General features: G+C 34.4%; 3 protein-coding genes across 3 annotated transcripts; all 3 read left to right on the top strand.

Moving 5' to 3' along the window:
• The first annotated feature begins 10,997 nt into the window (after positions 1–10,997).
• Positions 10,998–12,696, top strand: LOC104108154 (uncharacterized). The gene is made up of 3 exons (XM_009617138.4): positions 10,998–11,428; positions 11,524–11,597; positions 12,219–12,696. The coding sequence occupies exons 1-3, from the start codon at positions 11,098–11,100 to the stop codon at positions 12,501–12,503; spliced, it is 690 nt and encodes a 229-aa protein (XP_009615433.1). The 5' UTR covers positions 10,998–11,097; the 3' UTR covers positions 12,504–12,696.
• A 1,696-nt stretch (positions 12,697–14,392) lies between these two features.
• Positions 14,393–18,592, top strand: LOC104108155 (hexosyltransferase GAUT11-like). The gene is made up of 2 exons (XM_009617139.4): positions 14,393–14,900; positions 16,879–18,592. Exons 1-2 carry the CDS (start codon positions 14,754–14,756, stop codon positions 18,331–18,333), a joined length of 1,602 nt encoding a protein of 533 aa, XP_009615434.1. The 5' UTR covers positions 14,393–14,753; the 3' UTR covers positions 18,334–18,592.
• A 1,030-nt stretch (positions 18,593–19,622) lies between these two features.
• LOC138907191 (flavonol 3-sulfotransferase-like) lies at positions 19,623–20,968 on the top strand. The gene has a single exon (XM_070197556.1). It carries the CDS (start codon positions 19,645–19,647, stop codon positions 20,833–20,835), a length of 1,191 nt encoding a protein of 396 aa, XP_070053657.1. The 5' UTR covers positions 19,623–19,644; the 3' UTR covers positions 20,836–20,968.
• The last annotated feature ends 3,206 nt before the right edge of the window (positions 20,969–24,174 follow it).

Raw genomic sequence — 24,174 nt, 5'->3', positions numbered from 1 at the left:
TACTACCAGTCTTAGGAGGTTGCTATATTTATATGTGTTCCGTTGTTGGTTTTGATTACCTATTTAATTGATAGTTTAAAAAAAAAATAGCTTCGAAATATAATAGAAATCAACTTACCTAGTCTTAGAGACTAGGTACTATCACGACGCCTGTGGTGGGATTTTGGGTCGTGACAAGTTGGTATCAAAGCCCTAGGTTCATAGGTTCTATGAGTCACGAACGAGTTTAGTAGAGTCGTGCGGATCGGTACGGAGACGTCTGTACTTATCTTCGAGAGGCTACAGAGCTAGTAGGAAAAAATTTCACTTCTTTCATTCCTTATCGTGCGACATTTATTCAGCTTGAAGCAATATATCTTATGTTCTTTTGCATCCACTCGTGTATGAAATTGTGCACTCGGTATTAACTATGCGCCAACGGTTCGTGATACTACATAGGGGTTATAACGGAGCCAGGGTTGCTCAACCATTGTTATAACGTGGCGTCCAGATCAAGGATGCGGAAGTATTGAGAGATCATTCAATTATGCACATGGGGTGCAACAGGTTCTGACATCTGGTTGATAAGTATGATCTTGGGAAGGTTTAATTAATTTCCTAATCGTCACAATCGTGGTAGGTTCACACGGTGGATGTAGATCTGAAATAGTTTGTGGTATTAGAGACTATGTAGTTTGTATGGGATGTCTATTTAGCGAAGAGTACATACGCAGCCAAGGCACTGGAGGAAACGAGTTTAACTGTCACGAGGATGACATGCGCCAAATGAATGGCTTGAGGTGTCTTATGCCTGGTGTCCTATGAGCGATGAATGTTAGAATTATGGATCATCGGAATGTGTCATATGGCTTCGCGCCAAGTGAGGGGAGTCCACTATCAACGATCAAATTGCGGGGTCATGTGCTATATCAGTTTGGACCTGAGATGTATTTATGTGGTGTTGAAAGATTCTCCGAAACTTGTATACGATTAAGAGGTGAGATTTGTATGGGATGATGTTGGGGCTTACGGTATTCCCGCATCCTTAATAATTCTACATTTTAGTACCAGCGGGGTCACAAAAATAATTTCAGAATATTCGGGGTGCTACAGTAAGTTCTTTTAATGCACCACCAGCACGTGGTTCTTACATTGGTTATTCCAGTTATCCGGCAGAAATTCAGTATGACCAGCCACGCCCGCAGGAGGGTTGTTATGAGAGTGGTGATACTAGTCACATCAAGACGAATTGTCCCAGACTTAGGAGGAGTAGATTTCATCGGAACACTCGGGCTATAAGCTTTATTCCAGTTAATACTCTACGTGCACAGTCAGTTAGAGGTGGAGGACAGGCGGGTAGAGGGCACCTAAGAGGTGGAGGCCCGACCCGTTGATATAATCGCTATGACTTGGTTGAGGCCAATACACCAGATAGTGTCGTACATACATGATTTAATTTATAAAAAAAAGGAGCATTATTGTTAGTTTGATTCGGATCTGAATATTGAGGTGAGTCATCCTATTATGCTCTGCTTATGGGTGAGCTTCGTAATTTTGTGGCCCACTTATATGTTTATCCTTGTTGGGAGATTTGAAGATGTGAGCCCGTGTCTGTCATTTTTATTTTGGGCACCATTGAGGGCTATAAGTCCAAAGGTAATTTTCTTTTTATTATTCATTATAGTGGGTTTGATGTGTTTCGGAATAATTGATTCCAATTTTATGAATTATATGCCCTATCGGTATGAGGGTTCATTATGTGTTATGAAAAATATTTGCGAAATTTATTGAAAAGAAGAAAGAAAGGAAATTGAAATTTCAGTTGGCACAATGTGCAAAATACTTGTGATTCGGAATAGAGGATGAGGTCCTCACATTTTTATATGATGTGAAATATTTAAACCGGGATACAAGCCACGGTGAAAGTTATATAAGGACGAGGTTCTTGTGGTGAAATATTTATGAGTTTAAAATTCTCCCTTTGTGAAATTTCATTTGTACAATAGTAATAGGGAGTCATGCCTGTTAGGCTTATTTGATAATTTTTGTATATTTTCTGTGCATATTCAGCCATTTTTGTGTTGTAAACATTGAGTTTTAGCCTATAAGGTGAGCATCCAGGTGGCGTTAAATGTGACTCATTAATCCGAGTAAGTAATCATGAGGTTTTCATGCCTCACATTTTGTTGTCAGTGTTGTGAAAATTCGAAACGAGGTGGTGGTTAATATGAGATTAATTGATGATGCTGGAATTAATTATGAACAGCTTTTAAGACCAGAGATGTGGTGATGATCATACATATAATGTGCTTCATGTCATGATATCATTATGATAATGCAATGCTTGTAATGCTGAGATTAGTGTTATCGATATATACCTTGTGGTATTTTGTTGGGTTGTGGATGTGTTGTTAGGAGTTGTTTTGGTGTTACTCTGGCAGGTGGATAGGCCCATTTACAAGGGAGACTCTGCCGAAATTTCTGAAAATTTTGAGAGATAGAAAATTTGGGAAATTGATATGTGCGAAAGAAGAGAAAAGTTATGTTATGTGTTTGAGGGCGGACTCTACTTCTCATTCTAGGGCGAATGATCTTAAGCGGGGGAGAATATAACACCCCGAATTTTTTTTGAAGTACTTCAACACTATCAAAAAAGTTGATGTATGCGTAGGCACGAGTTGCTATAGCCAGTTGAGACTAATACCGTGTGTCGAAGTAAAAATCAGGCCTTTTGAAAATGATTGGAGAGTTAGGGAATTTTGCTTTAAAGCTTATAAGAATGGAGAAAAGAAATAATCTCAATTGAGACGGTGTTGTCGGACCCGTGTTAAATTGCGGGAATGTGGAATCACCCACAAGTATGTGTGTAAGAATACACTCAGTAATTTAAAGTCCTCAGAAAGATTCTTGGCACGTTCGAGGACAAACATATGTTTAAGAGGTGGAGAATATAACGACCTGACTTCTCATTTTAAGAATTAACTCCTTGTTCAACGACTTAAGGTCCCGAGCAACTTCATAATATGTATTATGACCCGCGGGTGTGGTCGAGTTTGATTTTTCGGAAGATTTAGAATTTAATTGAAAGAGAAATTCTCATTTTTGAAGCTTAAATAGAAAGAGTTGACCAGAGAGTTGACTTTTGAGCAAACAATCTCGAAATAGAATTTTGATAATGTCAATAGCTTCGTATGGTGATTTCGGACTTAGGCCGTAGGACAATTAGACGCATTTTGGCAAAAGTTGGAAAATAAACGATTTTTGGAAAGTTCGATCGAAGGTTGAATTTTTTATAATGAGTTCGGAATCCGATTCTGGAAATTGGAATAGGTCCATTATGTCATTTATGACTTGTGTACAAAATTTGAGGTTAAGTGGACTTGATTCGATAGGTTTCGACATCGAATGTAGAAGTTGGAAATTTCATAATAGACTAAGGTTTCAAGTGAGTTCGCACAAGACCTAATTTCAAACGAGCATACCTCTCTTTATATGAATAGTTATATGATGTATTACCTATCAAAAGAAATGTCTATGTGTCTAGTTTCCAACGCTTCAAACCGTTCGTCATTTGGACATTCCTACAAGATGTTATGACCAAATTACAAAAGGTTGTCAGAATGCGATTATGCGACCAATTATGCGACCATTATGCGATCGCAAAATGGTTATGCGACAACAAACTGGTCGCAAAATGGTCCATAACAGCCCAGTTCTGGGCACCGATTTGTGCGATCATTGTTCCACCCACACACCAATTGTGCGGTCCATTGTGCAACCGCATAACTGAGTTCGGAGGGTTAATTTTTCTATTTTCATAACCCGACCCCCATTTTGATAAATAGGCTTTGGGGTTTATTTTGGAGAAATTATCTGAGGTTTTTAGAGAAAAGTGAGAGTGTTCTAGAGAGACGAAGTAGATGAAGTGTTTTGTTCATCAAGATCTTGTCCAAACTTTGAAATCCAACAAGGAAATCTCACAAGTTCTTCATCTAAGAGGTAAGGTTCCATACCTTAGTTTCAATTTCGAATTTGGGAAGAGGATGGTTGATTAAGAGTATGATTCTTGGGTATAAGAGTATTATTTATACATGTATGTACCAATAAGATTTGTGGAAAGATTGTTGAGCTAAAATAACTAAAGATTGGATTGTGGAGTGAAGGAAATCTTGTAGAAGAACCTTGTAGCCGAATTTGCACACTCAGTGATTAATAAAATACTCAAATGAGCTGAAACCACGAAAATCTTCTTAATTATGGTTCACTTTTGTTATGTTTTTAAATAGATTGAAGTTGCTAGGATTTCTGAAACCTCGTAGTAATGTAAGGAAGGCTCAAGAAAGATTGGAGTCGTCCGGAGGTCTATTCACGTGAGAAAGCTATTTTGGAATATCGACCTAACTTCAAAAAGGTAAGTATCTTGCCTAACCTTGAGTAGGGGAATTACCCCTTAGGCATTGAGTCTTATGTGAAAAAAATTATGTAATTGAAAACCATGTACGCGAGGTGACGAGTACGTACTTGGTTTATATGTGCATATTATATCGATTGAAATTCGTAGATGCCCTTAAGTATTAAATTGGAAAATTATTGTAACTTATTAAATCCCTTATTTGTCATGCCTCATTCCTTGTTTGCCGAGGTTATTTTTATATGATAATTTGGTGTGATTTTCACTTGACTTTTATGTGAACTCTGTGTTTGTTTGAGTTGCCATTTTTATGGAAAACACTTTCATTATTGATTTTTCCTACAGATAATTTAAATGAAAAATTTAGTTAATAAGATGAATAAATCTATTTATTTCTTAAAGTTGTGATTTAAAGGAGGTCTTGATCCTTGATGAATTGCTTCGCAATTCATGTTGTTGAAAATTTAGTATTTAATTATAAAGGTCGTGAATCATGTTGAGGCAAAGTGCCAAATTGTGAAATATTATTCGGTTGAGTTGTTCACTCCCGAACATTTTGTTAAGATGTTGTACACATTATGATCGAGTCGTGGGCTCCTTTTGGTGAAAAAAATAAGGTATTGTTGATTTATGTGAAAAGTTATAATATTTGAGCACTTGATGTGCAATTTGTGATATGTTGTAATGTTGGAGCACTTGATGTGCAATTTGTGATATGTTGAAATATTTGAGCACTTGATGTGCAATTTGTGATATGTTGAAATGTTGGAGCATTTGATGTGCAATTTGTGATATGTTGTAATATTTGAGCGCTTGATGTGCAATTTGTGATATGTTGTAATATTGGGACACTTGAGGTGCAAGTTATATTATGCAGTGATATTTGGGCACTTGAGGTACGATTTGTGATATATTATGATATTGATACGCATGCGGTGAGATAAGGGTGGCTTGAAACGCGTGGCTAGTAGGGGAACTACTAGAAGTTATGCTGTGATATAAGGACAGGGTGTTGAAATTCATGCGGTGAGATAAGGGTGACTTGAAACACGTGGCCAGTAGGGGAACTACTAGAAGTCATGCGGTGTGATAAGGGTGGCTAAAACGCGGGATGCTATTTCGGAAAAAATAATTTCTTTCCAAAAAATTTAAATGTGAAGGCTCCCGCGGTAATATAAGTAAATGAGATATTGTGAATTTATTTATGATTTGGAACTACGAGGCGGTACCTCGGGAGTGCTCTGTTGATATATCTTTATTTTATGTTCTTGTCTGGGGTGATTTTGTTCCATTTAATATGTAAATTCTTGTCTTCTACCGTGATGTATTAGTTGACTTTATTATTATGTGTCTTGTGTTCCTAGTTATATCGTGTTGGCTTTGGCTTTGGCTTTTTAGTACGAGACTCTGAAGAAGTATATTTCTGGGTGTTTTTACTGATTTTCGATGATTGCGTTGATTTAAATAGAAGAAATTATTATTATATTTTAAATTAAATAGTTTTACATCCAAATCAGTAGTTTAACTGATACTTTAATTTAAGTGCAATGTTATTTTCTTCACCCAAATGATTTCTAAAATAAATTTATTTCTTTGTAGATTTCTTACTTGATTTAAAAATTGTAAACTCACTTTAGTGGAATAAATTGATCATGTGGATCTTATATACATTAATATTATTGGCACATGAGTTGTCCGTGTAGTTGTGATAGAAATATGGGCACGAGGTACCGTGGAAATATGGAAGTGAGTTGAGACCCGTATTTTTATGATTATGAAATGAAGTGTCACAAGGTGACTTTTATTTGAAGGGAGTATATTCGAAACATATATTTATTTGAAAAGGTTATATTCTAAGGATTTTTATTGAAAAACTTATATTTGAAAGATTTATACTTGAAGTACTTACATTTGAAAGATATTTATTTGAAGAACTTGATTTAATTGGGTATACTTGTATTTATTATTCATTGAGTGATATTAATGGTGTTCTTATTGTTTTGCTGTGCACATCACCGGTTGTTCTATGTTGCGCTTATTGGGATTTGTTTCCTATTATTTTGTATATTATAGTGCACAGGTTAATAGACTAGTGAGTGTCTTGACTGTACCTCGTCTCTACTCCACTGAGGTTAGTCTTGATACTTACTGGGTACCGACCATGGTATACTCATACTATACTTCTGCATATTTTTGTACAGAGCCAGGTATTGGAGATATCGGACTCGGACAGAGTTAGAGTGGGATCGCAAGGATTCAAGGTAGAGCTGATTGGTCGTCGCAGTTCCTTCGAGTCTTTCCATCTTATTGTACTGTTATTTATTATTCAAACAGTATTGGGTATTCGATCCTTGAGATCATTTCATGTTTTCAGTTAGAGTTCGTGACTCAGTACTACCAGTCTTGGGAGTTTGTTATATTTATATGTATCCCGCTATTGGTTTTGATTACCTATTTAATTGATAGTTTTAAAAAAATAGCTTCGAAATATAATAAAAATCGGCTTACCTAATCTTCGAGACTAGGTGCCATCACGACGCCTGTGGTGGGATTTTGGGTCGTGACAAGGGATTCTTGGGAAAGGTCATTGATTTCCTTCTGAATCCGATATAGCTTTGCACCATTAGTTCTGTCATATCGATCTTCTAATTCCTTCCACAATTCTGCTGCATCATTTACATACTCGACGCTATCTGCAATTTCCTTATATAATGAGTTCAAAATCCATGAGGTTACCATGTCATCACATTTCTCCCATAGTCGAAATTTCTGTGATTTGGATCTGGCCTCTTACATTCCCCATTAATGAAACCTACTTTGTTCTTCACAGAAAGGGCACGCAACACACTTCTCCTCTACGATCTGTAACCAACGCCACTAAAGGGAACTGATACTAACATAACACCTGGATTGTCCGAAGGATGCATGTAGAAAGGACTACTCAAATCCACATCGGACTGTCCACCATCAGCTGGCGTGCAAATTGATAGATTCCAGACTACTAGATTGTTCATTATCAACCAAAATTGACATGACTAAATCGATTAAGTTGAAGTATCAAAGAACAAAAACAGTAATTTACAACTGAAGATTGTGAATTGCAGTAGACGAGTACCAAATTGACTCGGATTTAGGTTTGCATGTACTGGGTAGAATCAGAGAATTGGTCGATCAAAGGCAAACAATAATTATCGAAAATAAAGCCGTTCGGCTCTGATACCATATCAAACTTAGAGAGCTAACTGGAAGTGAGATCGAGCTGAGCTCCAATGGAAATTTAGTGGAAGTTTCTGGATGGAGCAATTTGTACGAAGAAAAAGAAGAGAGAAATGGAAAAATGAATCTCAAAATGTATTAGTGCTTCAGATAGTAACGTATATACAAGTCAAGAAAAATAATATAGCTGGCAGGTAACTGCCACTCACAACCTATACATTTGGCAACTAACTAACAAACTAACTCACCAATTTACTAATAATTAATCTATGTCTTAACAACCCTCTCTTTTTTTCATCAAAAGAAAAAAGCAATTGAAGATGTCAAACAAAATGACAATGAGTCCAGCCTATGAAGGAACCCATTACTATCTTTAATCCATACTAGTGTTAGAACCCGTGCGATGGGCAGATATTTTTGATAGAATATTAATCTTATAAAATTATGATCTAATATATCATATTATTTTAATAAATATTAGTTATATTTTATTATTTAATACAGTGTGCAGAAATATAACAAAATCTATACAAACTCAAAGGATACACATCATATAGTAACAAATAAATTATTTGTTCCTTATTTATTCTTATTGTCAAATTAGCAAGTAGTTAATACTATACATTTGCTAATGTGAATTTTTATTAACTTGTCAATTGGTTTAATATATTGATACTACTTCTCTTTTAATATAACATAGATATACATTTTCCTACTCTTAAAATAAAATTATTTTTTTAAACTTATGTTATACTATACAAAATTCTTCAATTATCTAAATTTATTGATAATTGTTTTGAGTGTTATTTATTTATCTTTTATTTTTAAATCAATTCAAAATATAAATATCATAAAAAAAATATAATTATCTTTATCCCCCCCCCCCCCTTTTCATACATTCTTTTGTACTGTAATATTTGATTAGTTTTTTCATTTTGTAGTTTACTGAAAATTTAATTAATGTATTATTTTTTTACTAAATTATAATTTTGAATTCATCAAAACTATAAAGAGATAAGCATTTTATTACTTTTATATATAAAAAAAACCTACCAATATTTTAATAAGTTTTAATTTGTGTTATATATATATATATATATATATATATATATATATAAAATATGCTTATCTTATATATAATATCAGAATAGTATCTTTATATTTTTCATTATGAAATTATAAGTTTTATTTATTAACTAAACTTACTAAATAAAAATTTTAATTAGTATATACATTTTACGCTATCGCTTGATTTTTTTAGTATTCTTCTTTTATAACTATTTGTTTATTATGATTTTAGTCATGTGTATATGTACAACTTATCTCATCATAATTCTAATTATAAGTGTTATATTTTTATATTTTCCCATAAATTTATATTTTATTTCTTTTTTTGTTCTTTGCTTATCTAATTGCATTATCAATTACTTAATATTTTTAAATTGTCATATGCATTATTAATAAATTACTAGTTTAATATAATACAATGAGTATAATTTTGTATTACTCTTGAAATTGAACTTGACTTTATCCTATATGACGTTTTTATAGTTATTTCGATATTTAAATTTATCAATAATATTTTTGAGTATTATTTATTTACTTAATTTTATCAAATAAATTTAATGTGAGGATAGAATCACATTATATATATTATCCTCTTTATACATAAATTTTTGTTCTACAATATTTTAATTTTTTCGCTATGTTTATCTATAATACGAATATTAATTGTATTCTTTTTTTAAATTGATGGTGTTGAATTAGTTCAAAGGTTAAACAAAGAAGTTTTTTTAATATATGTCATAAATCTTAGTCTTTTATTCTATTGATCAGAATTATTTTATTAATTGAAATTATTAATAATATTTTTGAGTATTATTTTGATAGTTTATTCTATTTCTTAAGTTAATTTATAGTATAATTAGCCTCACACTATCTAAAGTTTCCTCTCTTTATATATTATTGTGCATTTTATGTTATTGTAGTTTGCTTTTTTTAGATCGTATTTTACTATAACTCAAAGAGTGATATATTTTATTCTAAATTTTAAGGACTAATACTTAATTCAGCTGCTCCTTCAATTTTCTATCAAGCTCTAACTTTTTTCTATCCTATTCACATAACAATATCCTCTGATTTTCTAAACATTTCTTTGCTACTTCAATGTACCGATTGTTTGAACCTTTAATTTCCTCTTCTTTCTTAACCGTATATAATTATTTTACTATATATATATAGAGAGAGAAGAAACTACTATCCATTCAATTTGAATTTTTAGTTTTTTATTTTATTTTAAAATAATTTTAAAACTTCAACTTGAAAATGCTCCATAATTTGAATGGGTAGTTTTTTTTATATTTTTTTTTATTATAGATAATTATAAGATATTTATATTTATTAATTCGAATAGAGTAACTAATTTAAAATTCAAAATATTTTTTAGTTAGAAAGCTAATTTATTTTGTCTTAATAATGTCACTTAGCTTTTTGTAGTTATGCCACTTGACTTAATGGGATTACTTTTTCTTCTACTTTTAATTATAGATAGATATTAGAAAGAAACTACTATCCATTCCATTTGAATTTTTAGTTTTTTATTTTTTCTTTTTTTTATTTTTTTATTTTAAAATAAGCTTAAAACTTCAATTTGAAAGTACTCCATAATTTGAATAGGTAATTTTTTTATATATTTTTTTGTTTTCTTATTATAGATAATTATAAGATATTTATATTTATTAATTCAAATAGAGTAACCAATTGATTCAATATTTAAAATTTAAAATATTTTTTAGTTAGAAAGGTAGTTTATTTTGTCTTAACAATACCACTTGGTTATATGTAGTTATGCCACTTAAGCTTAATGAGATGCTTTTTCTTCTACTTTTAATTATAGATAGATAGTATTTGTTATTTTAATTTTCTTGGGTACCTCTTAAAAAGACATATAATAATCTTAATCATAAGACTATTTGTTTAAATTATCACTTATCCCTCTTTGAAACATCACACTTATATAATATTCCACTAATTAAAATAGTAAGGATAAGTTTGGGAAAGAAGTGGAGTAATAAATGATTCTTGTTTTTATAAAACGTTTGCCCCGAGTCCCAACAACTAAATTTGGGACGGAAGGAGTAATGCTGGGTGAAATTGAAATGCATATTTCCTCCCTAAGATTTGACTAAATGTGACAACATTTAATTCAACAAGTACGGGTCTACTCCAACTTCATGCTAAGCACGTCAAGGGACCAAGAAGCCCACCTCACCCTTTGGAAAATCCAAGATAAAAACAGATTCAATTAAAATGATTGGCATGACCTTTAAGCCATTAACTTTGGTCACAAGACTCACAAGTCACAACATATATAAATAACATATCCCAAATCACATACAGAACTTAGCACTAAACTTCCCACAAACATTAGAAATTTCCCCTGTTTCTTTCCCCTCCCCAAAGCCATTTTTGGAACAAAGTAACCATCAAAGATGATGCGTGTACGTGTAAAATTACCAGGATTTTGCATGAATAGAACTGTAGTCCATGTTCGACCCCGCGGTTCTCTTTGTCAACCATACAAGAAGACGCTTAGTTTGGTCAAATCCGATGATAACAAGTCTGAATTTTCCAGCAAAAATAGCATTGAGATGAACTACAACAGCGATGAGTCTAGGCCGGATTCCGACACTAGTAATAGAGTCATGGTTGTGGTTGATCAGAGTATTGAAGCCAAAGGTGCTCTTCAATGGGCACTTACTCATACTGTTCAAACCCAGGATACTATTATTCTTCTTTATGTAACCAAGCCCTCTCAACAAGGTATGTAAATATTTAGTTTACTCTTTCTTTTTTTAACCCAAAAACACCACATTTCTTTCGTTATACTAATATCCTTTTTCTTATTATTTGTGTAGATGAAAACACTAATCAGAGGGCCTATGAACTTGTTAACTCCCTGAAAAGTATGTGCCAAACAAAGAGACCAGGGGTGAGTTGAGTTCTGAAATTGCTTTGCATCTGAGTTTTTGATTGATTGGACACGGAAGCCATAAAACTATTGTTTTCACCTAAGAAAGCTGTAGAAAATGTGCAAGTGGTGTTAATTAGATGCAGAGGGCAGAGTCAGTCCAAATATGTCCGTACCAAATCACATGGAAAGTTACTAACAAACCTAACTAATTAGTGCTGTCAAGTATTTCTAGTTGGCCTAAGCCAACTGGCCAAATCTTATTAGGAAAAACAATCTTTTTCTCTAGGCAATACTTCAACATGACAAGTAAACTCCAACTTTTTTTGGATTCATGCTAGCATGTGCTTACTTGCTGCTAAAAAAATTGTCTCATTATTCAGTCATTCAATCAGCGGTGTGTGTGAGAGAGAGAGAGAAATGCCATGGACAAAATTCATTTGATTTCAATCTTCATGTTACTTAGATGCAAATTCAGAATTTAAAGTCAATTAGCTTAGAATAAATTTTGTCTTACTATAATTTTACATTTTATTTTTCGCATATGTATACCTGGTTCAAAGGCGATGGGTTCAATAGAACACACAAAACCAACCCTAAATCTGCTTCGTCTTTTAATTGCGATGATTTGTATGTTAACAGGTCCAAGTGGAGATAGCAGTGCAAGAAGGGAAGGAAAAAGGTCATGTAATTGTTGAAGCAGCCAAGCAAAGAAAAGTCTCATTACTAGTGTTGGGACAAAGAAAAAGATCGATAATGTGGCGCCTGCGCAAGATTTGGTCAGGGAAAAAGTCAAGAGGCAAAGTAGTACAACACTGTATTCAGAATGCAAAGTGCATGACAATTGCTGTGAGAAGGAAGAGCAGGAAGTATGGAGGATATCTTATTACTACTAAGCGTCACAAGGATTTTTGGCTCTTAGCTTAATCCAATTGTTTTACTGTAATTTGATTCAATGTTTGGATTTATGGTAGTACTAAACAAAATCTCTGTACGTGGGACTGAGTGAATCTTTTCAGTTTTCATTCTGTTGTGCTGGGCACGAAGCAAGCAGCTGCTTTCTACATCAGATAAATGAATTGTACAAAACAAAATATGAGAGGAACTAATTTTAGTTGAACATAGATGTTCTCTATTCTTCTGATCAAGAAATAGCATATAGGAAAAGTCAATTGCCTGCTTATTTGCCTTACGATGAAAGCATAAAAAATTTCCATTTTTGATGGTTCGTTCTTGCAGATCTAATTAAATCCTTCATAAACTTAAGCTAATTTTGGTTTCGTAAATTTTCTACATACTATCTGTAACTTTTTCATACTCATTGAAGTGCGGCTCTTTCCCGAATCCTGTGTGAACGCGGGATGCTTCGTACACCTAGTTGTCCTTTCTGTATGTAACTTTTCTAAAATGTATGTTGTGCGAACATGTTAGAAAGACATTTGTATGTCTGATTATTTGTACAGGAAAACAATGATGATATGACATATAATATTATCAAGAATCTAAAATGCTTTAATTTGAGCTCCAGAGAAGATGACATTTCATATTTAAACAACAAGAGGAGACAATTACATACCCAAAAATATGTCACAGATCCTTCCAGTGTTGTTCAAACAAAACAATAGAAAAAATGTTTGTCTTAGTCACATGTCTTTTGAAAGGCTCGCTCACTACTAGAAAATTAACAAGTCCAAGCTAGTTCAACTTTGTAGCAGTGATGGAGCTAACACTGAAAGACAACAATCTAGAGAGTAGAGAGATCCATAATTCACAATGGAATCATGCACATTATTATGTGGAATCGCCGAGGCGCTAATAATAAAGGTAGAGCTACTATGAAACCTGTGCTAGCGGCCATATTGTAGATTGTGCTACAAGATCATTGTGGGATGGCTACAAGACTTCGGTTTTTCACTAACCTAGCAAATACAAGTTAAGCTTAGTAGACCACTAAGGTTTGTCCTACCGTCGTAAACGAGGGAGATTCAGCTTTGATACCATATTTGTCACGGTCCAAACCCATGGAACGTATTATACGCTTTGGGTCTAGGCACACACGAATTTGTCTTTCTGGGCTACACCACATCGAGCCCAAAAGCGCGCGTACCATGTGAATTTGTGTTATGACTTATAAAGTTCTTCATTTTCCTCTCCTGTTCCGATGTGAGATTCGCTTAAGGTGATATGTGCACCCCTTATTCAGAAGCTTGTCAGCCTAGAAGCCTACCCTTATCGGTCCTGCTTAACCCGCCCCCATAGGCCTGCCCTCTGTCACGGGCATCACAAATTTCCTTTCAATTGATTTAAACATTATTTTCATTTGAAAGTTGGGAGGTTTCAAAATATTTGACATCATTTAATTTTTATACTACTATTTTCAATTTATTTTAGAATTTTAATTCATTAATCTATCTCATTTTAACTTTGATGTGATAATTCATTTTATCTTTGTGAGTTCGAGTGAGCCCAAGAGTAAGGTGGGGAGGTCTTGGAGGGAGGGAGCCGAGAGTCCATCGAAAACAACCTCTGATAAGGTCTGTATACACACTACCGTCTCGTAAAATATATTCTTCCATCAGTTGAGTTTCAACTCTCAGCACAAGGATGACCGGCGAGACATTGTAAAGGTTTCCACTACACAGCACAGGGGCTTTGCTTGTAAACACAGTGGCACATGCTGTTGTTTCATAATTCATGTGCTGGTCCTGCTCAGTGCCCCTCCTTTATTAGATTTGTTCAATTGCCTCCTTTGCTACGTGAACCAAAAATAGACCCTTCTTTCCCCCTTAAAAAGTTGTCCTCTTCACATTCAACCCAATCTTCTGTTACTCTTCAACTCGCCTTCACTTAGCTTTTCTCCTATACCCATTTTTTGTATCAGAACTCGCTTTTAAAATCTCATTAAGGCTTGATAAAAGGGTCTTTTTTTTTTTATGCCTTTGGCCAAGACCATTTTGGCATCCCACGTTGCTTAAGCTCATTCTTTATTCCGTTGCCTTTATTGATCGAATCTGACCAATGAGTTTGCTGCAATACTCTTGATTGAATATACGGACGGGTTTAATTAAATTCTTGATTTGGGTGTCAAAAGATTTGGGCTTTTTATCTGTTCCCACTTGTGGATTCAATCTCAGGGGATAGGTTGATTTCATTTCCTGTGGAAGAGAAGGGTAAAAGATGCGGCGGCGGGCGGCCGATTATCGGCGCCCGGTTCGAAGGAGGCTATCTTGTTGGATCTGGTCGCTTCTTGGAATATTCACAATTGCAGGTTTCGTTTTGTTTGTAGTTCATCATCACCAGGATCACGTCGAACAACCTATTTTGGTAAGCCTGGAACATTCTAGACCCAGATCATTATTGGTTCTCGTAATTTTTCTTGCTTTGGCAATCATATATAATAGTTCAAGCTCAATGAGCTTGCTTTTTGATATAGTAGAAATGTTCCTTCTTTTTTCTAGGGAGTTTTATGATCTGAGAATGTGCTCTCTTTTATGCTAGACATGTTTGTTTTCTGGTAGCTTTCTAGGATGGTAAATCTGCACTTCATTTTCAATGCATTAACATGTGTGATGACTTGTTCTCTTAGTTTATATAACTTCAATTCTAATCTATTTATGAACTTTGTGGGGCCATTCCGCATTGGTTCTCTATCTTATGTGCCCTAAGCCAGAATCTGGAACATTTGGATGACTGCGATTTTTGCATTCCTTTGCGAAAGTTGTTTCATAAGCAAGTGACTTCAGGGTAGCTCAAGCCTTTACTTTCAACAGCAAGTGACGATATTTTATTGAGAACTACTCAACTAGATCTTAGTTCTTCTCTGCCCTTTGAAAGTTTTTCAATTGGTTTGCACTGACAGGGGTAAAAATATCTATTATACACATCTGTATAAGATATGCTTAAACGGAGCGATATGGCCAGTGAGGATTTATATGGCCGATCCCTACTTGCTTGGGGTTAACGCGTAGTTGTACACATATGTACTCAATTTATGTAGCCACGCCCACTTCTTTATATGGTTGTCTTGGGGAGGAGGGGGAGCGTAATATATATGACGATGAGATTCAAGCAAATGCTAGTGGCTTGTTGTGGCTTCTTTTTACCTTTGTCTTTCTCAATTTGTATAGTAGTTAACAAATGAAAAAGGTGAATAGAAGTTATGTACAGTAGCGTGAGACAAGGAGAGAATACATATAAGGTGATTTTCCAACACATGCCAATATGCTGTGGTCACGAACCTCGGGAGAAGGATTTTACTTGTTATCTCAGAGAGATAAAGGTTCTTGGACTTCAGAATCTGCTGCTGAAGCACGACAATTAAAACCAGACTGAAAATCTTCTTTAAGCACTCAGAACTGTGTCACTTGATCTCTATATAATTGTTATTAGAAGTGCCTATGGGGGACTGGAAGCCTGGTTTTCTAGATCTTGTTGATAAATAATTTACTTTTTTTTGTCTGCTCTGATCCTTTTTACTGGAGATGTGCTTGTGTCAATGGTGACTTTTGATCTTCTTGATTCTGCTTACCCCTACCCTATAAAGGTAGAGAGGCTAATTCCGATAGACCCTCGGCTCAAGGAACAATAAAAATAAAGCAACAAGCAATAGCAGCATCAATGTAATAGGGTAATGGAAGCGAATGACACAACAAGTAATAAAGAACTAGGAATAAGAGAATACAAGTATAGACTGACAGCAACCTACCACCAATTTCTTATTTGTCCATCGCCAGCTACTAATTCCTGCTCCCAACATAGCCAGTTAATACAAAATTTGATCATTTACTTGTCAGAGTTTCTTTTAGCAGAAACAATTAAATCTTTTATTTAAATAAAAGTATGCACAAGCATAGAATGTGCTATTGTGTTTCTTGTAGTTGGCACATCAATTTGATTTAACAGGTTTGTCTAAGTTCTTTTAATTAGATTTTTTGAAAGTGATTGCCCATCTGATTCATTACTGGTTTAGAGCAAGGACTTAACAATATGTAAAAGTAACTCAAACTATTTTAAGGTCCTTTTGAAGTGCACACTGTAAACAAAGAAGGATTGAAATTATGGATTAGTAGGTACAAAGTGTTATTGTTGATTAGCAGTTCTATTTTTTGTGATCTGTCTTAGTGAGAAATGAGAATTGTGATCCCATTTCCCTATACTTTTTTGGTAGGTCTTATTTGCCAAAGTATTGGATTTCACAGATATAGTTGTCTTTCAGCGGATAAATTGCTGATTTCTATCTTATTTTATTTTACCTCTAAAGTACTTAGATAATCAAGTGGCTTAAATTTTTCTGTTGTTCCAGGAAAGTGAGTCCAGGAATGAACAGGTTGTGCATGAGCGTCTGAATCTCACACAAGAAATGTCAAGTGTTAATTCATACGCCAGACAATTAGCAGAGCAAATGACACTAGCCAAAGCTTACATCATTATAGCAAAAGAGCACAATAACCTTCATCTTGCGTGGGAGCTAAGTTCAAAGATAAGAAGTTGTCAATTTTTACTATCAAAGGCGGCAATGAAAGAAGAACCCATTTCTCTAGATGAAGCTGAGCCGATCATACGAAGTCTATCTTCCCTCATCCTTAAGGCGCAGGATGCCCATTATGATATTGCTACAACTATGATGACAATGAAATCACATATTCAAGCTCTTGAAGAGCGTGCTAATGCAGCATCTGTTCAGAGTATGATGTTTGGACAGTTAACAGCTGAGTCCCTGCCCAAAAACCTGCACTGCCTAGAAATCAAGCTCATAGCTGACTGGCTTACAAGAAAGTCGCTGCAGGATTTTGCAGATGAGAGGAGAAACTCACCCCGTTTAGTGGACAATAACTTGTATCACTTCTGCATATTTTCAGATAATCTGGTGGCTGTTTCAGTAGTTATCAACTCAACCGTGGCCAATGCTGATCACCCTAAGCAGCTTATTTTCCATATTGTAACAGATTCAATACACTACGGACTGATGCAGGCTTGGTTTCTGAACAATGACTTCAAAGGTTCTACAGTAGAAGTACAGAATATTGACAACTTCGCTTGGTTGAATTCGTCTTATTCTCCTGCTGTAAAACAGCTATTGGCGGCAGACTCCAGAAAGTATTATTTTGACGGATCTATGGATACAAGTATCGAGCCAAAGTTCCGGAATCCGAAGTATATATATTTGTTGAATCACCTTCGGTTTTACATTCCAGAGATGTACCCCCAGTTGGAGAAGATTGTCTTTCTTGATGACGACGTTGTAGTTCAGAAAGATCTGACACCTCTCTTTTCACTGGATTTGCATGGAAATGTGAATGGAGCAGTGGAAACTTGTCTTGAAGCTTTTCATCGTTATTACAAGTATCTCAATTTCTCAAATCCACTCATAAGCTCTAAGTTCGATCCCCAGGCCTGTGGATGGGCATTTGGTATGAATGTTTTTGATCTGATTGCGTGGAGGAAAGCAAATGTTACTGCTCGATATCATTACTGGATAAAACAAAATGATGATAGGACGATTTGGAAGCTGGGAACCCTTCCACCTGGGCTATTAGCTTTTTATGGTATGACGGAGCCACTTGATCGGAGGTGGCACGTGTTGGGATTAGGCTATGACGCGAATGTTGACAATCGCCTGATAGAGAGTGCAGCGGTGATTCACTTCAATGGAAACATGAAACCATGGCTTAAGTTGGGCATTAGCAGGTATAGGCCTTTGTGGGAACGGTATGTAAACCAGACGCACCCATACCTTCAGGATTGCGCTACACATTGAAATGTTATACTTTTCGAGTACTGAGTCCCCATTCTTAAAGTTCTAGGATTGTATTTTACATCATTGTAGAGTTAGAAATAGACAATTTTGCCCTAGTAGGGATTCTTACCTAGTCTTCTTTCAGTTAAGTAGAGTGAAAAAGGAATATGATATTATATACTAGAGCAATTCTCTGTCTCTACAAATGGTAGAAAATATTTTTCAAACAATTTTGTAATAATCTTGTTCCTTTGATCACATCTAGGTAAATATTTATCTTCGTTCTTTTGTTGATCTATACGCGAATCCAATTATTTTAGTTGCTGTAACATATAAGTTCTACAACATATGTAAGTGCTTTATTTTGAATATTTATGATATTATGCATCAGCGCGACTACTATGTTTTTCTTGACGTTCATTGTTTCTCCATTGGTAACCAGTCTCAACAAATTTCTTTACTTCATTAGTTCATTACTTCGATTTTAGAATAGAGGCCAAACCACTGACTGGCAAAACTTTGCAGGAAATTCAATTGATGGTCCTGCAATCCATATGTTTCAGGATTAGGTATTTGAGCAATATATTAGAATTCTTGGTTTTGCAGACCCGGAACTCTAAAAATGAAATAGAAGCCTTGCACTTCTAGTAGGAAATTCTCAGATATCCCACCTTTGAAAGAGAAGAAAGCTGATTCTACTCTTATTGGGTTCACTTGTTAAGGAAACTGGAAATTGAAGATCGTACCAGGTCTGATCATGTCACATTTCAATAATGTTGCAATGCACTCTAAAACAAATTACTCGTGTGTGTGCTGAATACGAAATCAAATGATTAATTGATATTCATTGAAATCAGAATATGATATTCATTGATAATTATTAAAAATAGGCAATCAATCAGATGACCAGAATCAAATTATGAAAATAATTGCTACAATATATAGACTAGTACGTCACATTTCAACTGTGATAGAGAACGGACAAAGAAGAGGAAAGAAACACTTCCTGCGCCAAAATAATAAATAAAAAAAATGCACCATCTTACTCCAAATATCTTCGTCAAAGTCCCTCGTGTTTCCCGAATATGTTACCATGGTTTATAACCATTAACCAGAGGTAAAGAAACCTTAGTGCAGCTCATTGACACGTATTGTCCGCTTTGGGCCTAGTTCAGCACGGATTTGTTTTTCAGGTTACATCAATCCCGAAAGCGCATGTAAGCGCGCATATCATATGAGCTTGTGTCATGCCTTATAAAAATTTTCACTTTCCTATCTCATTTAGACCGTGAGATACCCTGCATAATATGCTGTCAACCTAGAAAGTAAAAGATGAATCCTATTTCGATGTGGGAGTCGCCGGTCTTGATTGACCCGCTCTCCAAAGCTTGTCCTATAAATGTAGCAAGAGTTTCTACACCCTTTTACTCCATTAACTCAATGGCAAGCTTACTCTCTACCCAGAGCTCTCCTTTACTCACAAATGGTGACACCAATGAAACAAGCCACAAAAATCACCAAGATTTTCTTGATATAATTCTCTCTGAGCTTCCAAAAGAAAGAGGTTGGTTGAGTGGGCATGTTCACCAATACAAAGAATTTTGGTATCCCACAGGAATACTCCAAGGTCTTATAGCTCTTCAGCAACACTTTAAGCCAAAGCCAAATGATGTCTTATTAGCCAGTTACCCAAAATCTGGCACAACATGGCTCAAGGCCCTTCTTTTTGCCATTACAAACCGAACAAAATATGATTATAAAACACACCCTTTGCTCTCTTCAAATCCACATGAGTTAGTACCCCAGTTAGAGGCCTATGCATTTAAGCACCCAACAAATCCAACACCAAACACTTCTCTTATGCATTCTCATCTTGCTTTCAATTCTTTACCAGAGTCTATAGTAGGTGGTGAAGACTCCAACTCCAAGTGCAAAATAGTATACGTGTTTCGTGACCCAAAAGATGTGTTAGCTTCTTGCTGGCATTTTGTGCAGAAATTAAGACCCAAAGATGTGCCTCCCATTTCTCTGCAAGAAGCTTTTGATCAATTTACTAAAGGGTGTTCCCCCTTTGGTCCATTTTGGGATCATGTAATGGGATATTATAAAGCCAGTTTAGAATTTCCAAAGAAGGTGTTTTTCTTGAGGTACGAGGACTTGAAAAAAGATCCAATCTTTCATGCAAAGAAATTAGCAGAGTTGTTGGGACAGCCTTTTTCTTTGGAGGAAGAAAGTGAAGGCATTGTAGAGAAAATAACAGAACTTTGCAGCTTTGAGAAGCTAAGTAGTTTGGAGGTGAATAAAGATGGTACACACACTGGATTTTTTATCCCTACTATTGCAAACAACATATTTTTCAGACAAGGCAAAGTGGGTGATTCCAAGAACCATCTTTCAGAGGAGATGATTAAGGTTATGGATGAAATCACAAAACAAAAGTTGGTTTTTGATTTGATGAACACATCTTTTTCTCCCCAACAAAATGGTAAAGGGATTGAGTCGGACAAGAATCATTGCGACTAGCACGTATTTTTTTCATTAGCAAAATTTCCAATAAATTGAATTTCCTTTTACTCCTCTTTACCTTTTTGTTTATCCCCTCACTAGGGTAGCTTGTAGTTCGTTCTTGAATCCAATAAATGTGGCTTATTCTCAAGTTGTGAATTGTGATAGGTGGCAATCCTTTATCTCCTTCCTGGTGAATCATTTTGGTCTAAGGAAAAGATTGAGGTTCTCGAATGTGAAAAAGGGGCTGTTTATTTGCTCAAAATTTAATACCCCTTCAATTTCACTTGTAAGTGCTACATAGTTTAATTAGATACGAATTTAAAAAAATTAAAGTTCTGAAATTTTTAATCCTTCCTCTTTCTCCTTCTTCCTCACCCCTTATCCTTCCTCACTATGGAACCACCAAAATCCTTCACCAAATAGCCCCAAGTTTTAGATATAGACTCCATAAATTGGACCCAACAAAATTCAGCAACACCCACTCGAAATAGTAGCGCCATTTATCGATAATGGTGTTTGCTGGATTCTTCACCACCATGAGTGTGTAATCACGTTTTCAACCTTTAACCAATATTAACAAATGAATTTTAGTAGCTATTGCTCAAGCATACTGGATTCGAACCAACAATAAACCCAACAAATTTGATTTTCCGATTTTAAGTTCTCGGTTCTTCATGGCTTTTAAAGTGACAGAAAATAACGTAAAAGAGAAGAAAGAGTATGCTTTAAACATCACAAAGATTGAAGATTAAGAGGGAAAGAAGAAAGGAGTTCTGCATTTCATGCTTTTTAATTTTGAAACACAATCGTGAAGCCTTGCACGAGAAAAATGACTTATAGGCTGTTTGGTCTTGGAGAAATAAGCTTATTTTAAAATTTTATTTTTTTAAAATTAATTTTAAAAAAAGTACTTTTGGAGATAGCAATTTGTGTTTGTCTAATCACTCTTAAAAGCACTTTTGAGTAATAATTTATATTTGGTCAAGTTTTTCAAAAAGTGCTTTTAAATATCAAATTACGAATAAGGACATGAATAGATTTACTTAATAGTTAATATTATAAGTAAATAAATAATCTTAAAAATTTATTATTACATGCAATAATTAAATCTTTTTATTTTATTTAAGTAAAAAATAAAAATATAATTTAAAAGTACTTAATTCTTTTAATATAAGTTAAATATATTAAAAATTATTCAATAAATATAAAAGCATTCACCCCTAAAGTCACTATATATTAAAGTTATCCTAAAAATAATAAGAAATATTTATACATTAATATCCAAAGTATTAGGTTTAACGGTTATTTTGGTATATACTTTATTTTGTTAAGGGTATTTTTGATAAGAAAAGTCAAAACTGCTTCTGCTTCTATTTTTGGGAAGAAATTACTTTTTTTTGCTTTTCAGAAACTGCTTCTGCTTCTTCCCAAAAATATTTTTTTCCATAAAAAAGTTTGGGCAAACATCTCAAATTAGGAAAAAAAAGTATTTTAAAAAATATATATATTTTTAGCCTCTTGAGAAGCTTGGCCAAACAGGCTATTAGTGCATATAAATCCTGCTTTTTCTGATGTGGCGTTGGCATGTTACTGACAGGGTGATGACGTGGCACACGTGTAAAGCATCTCATGTTGTGAGAGTGATATAAGTGTTTCGGGAGAGAAAATAATTCACTTAGAAATGTGTGTAGGGGGATTCTGGACAAATTTAATACGTCTATGTATTTTGCCTATTTTAAAACGGTTTCATTCCTTTACTTTGCAAAAATAATTTCACTTTCTTATTGTTGACACGCGAAATGAATTTGCACTGCCGACGATAATAGCGGTCTCTGAATGATTGCTCCTTGTGTCTCGTGAATATTTTGGATTGTAGCTAAACCAAACACTTTAAAAAATTGAAAAAACATTTTATGTCACAACGAATATCACGTTAATTTCTAACATTTTCTATCACGTTAATCTTTTCCAAAAGCGCAGAACCAACAAAATTGCACAGGAGAAAAAGACAACGAGATAGAACCAAGAGCAGGGGCACAGCTTTCTCACATTATGATGAGCTCTCCACTGTGCATTTATGAGAGTGGCAAAATAAAGGTCTGTTCTATCTTGTTAACAGGGATACCCACATTTTAGTTATTGTTCATAATTGCTTTTAAAATTGATTTGATCCAAAAGTTCAAACAGACTTTGTATCATGTTCCTTGCCCTGGTAACTTTCCCAAAAAGTAAAATAATGCTCTTAAAAGATAAGCTGAGCTTGATTTTCAAAGGCTAAACAAATCTATTTTATGATTGCAAAGCTCTCATTTATTTTGCAATGTCTTGAAACACAAAAGTAAGCTATGTGTACTACGTCAAATTTTTATAGGAAAATTCCTTTCTGCCGCACTCTTTTCGGCCACAATGGCCCAAATGGAGGTATTAATGTAAAATCACACTCAAATATAGGGTTTTTGCGCTAATTTTATACCAAAAATGTCCTTCCCGTTAGGTTTTGAATTCCTCTCCTTGATTCTCTCTCATCCATTGAATGCTTGTCTTCCCAATACATTTAAAATATCAAGCATGCAAACCCTATTTCCCATAAACATATTTTTTCATCTTTTTTTGTAGTATACGCGTATACATTTCAATTTATTCGTCAATATACATATACTTGATTGTGTATTTCGTTTATCTTTTGTATAATAAGGTGTTCAAAGTCCTAATATTTAAACAACCCTACATGGCCGAAAACAAAACCCTAAGGTATATTTTATCCCTCTTCAAAGCCCTAATACTTAAACAAACCTAATACTTGATTGTTTTTTCATCTTTTACTCACCTATGTTCTTCTAAGTGTGAGTGAATAGGTATTTCTACCACACTAATTTTTATACATAAATTTATAGTCTGACTCAAAGTTATAGATTCAACTGAACCTGTCATTAGAATACTACATCTATCCTTGTGTGTATCATTTCGTGTTTGACCGGACACAAGATATTCATTTATACGGGTACTTATTTAGAACCGGAGAAAATATTTCGATAAAGATATTATTGTATTAGTTTTCTAATTAGTGGAGCAAATCTGAAAAAAATCATAATATGAGTCTTTTGACGTATTTGAGTTTGTATATTTCCATATGGTATATATGACATTGTCATTATGATCACAAAGTGGCTAAGTGCGTGAACTCACACAAGTAGGATCGATGTCATATTTTTTTGTAAAAAACATATGTTCTTCCAGTATTTGAAAAAAAAAGATTCTTAATTAGCCTAATAATTTAACCACTGAAATTACTTACATTCTAGTTAGCCTAAAGAATCCTCCATTTTAGTTAGCCTAAAGAATCTTGTCAGTGAA

The sequence above is a fragment of the Nicotiana tomentosiformis genome, chromosome 3 (assembly GCF_000390325.3).
Source record: "Nicotiana tomentosiformis chromosome 3, ASM39032v3, whole genome shotgun sequence".
In the NCBI taxonomy this organism is placed as follows: Eukaryota; Viridiplantae; Streptophyta; class Magnoliopsida; order Solanales; family Solanaceae; genus Nicotiana; species Nicotiana tomentosiformis.
This window is presented reverse-complemented; position numbering and strand designations above follow the sequence as displayed.

Coding starts and splice junctions, on each gene's coding strand:
- LOC138907191 (XM_070197556.1), top strand. CDS start 19,645: ATGAATCCTATTTCGATGTGGGAGTCGCCGGTCTTGATTGACCCGCTC.
- LOC104108155 (XM_009617139.4), top strand. CDS start 14,754: ATGCGGCGGCGGGCGGCCGATTATCGGCGCCCGGTTCGAAGGAGGCTA. Junction 14,901..16,878: donor ACGTCGAACAACCTATTTTG/GTAAGCCTGGAA, acceptor CTGTTGTTCCAG/GAAAGTGAGTCCAGGAATGA.
- LOC104108154 (XM_009617138.4), top strand. CDS start 11,098: ATGATGCGTGTACGTGTAAAATTACCAGGATTTTGCATGAATAGAACT. Junction 11,429..11,523: donor AACCAAGCCCTCTCAACAAG/GTATGTAAATAT, acceptor TTATTTGTGTAG/ATGAAAACACTAATCAGAGG. Junction 11,598..12,218: donor GCCAAACAAAGAGACCAGGG/GTGAGTTGAGTT, acceptor GTATGTTAACAG/GTCCAAGTGGAGATAGCAGT.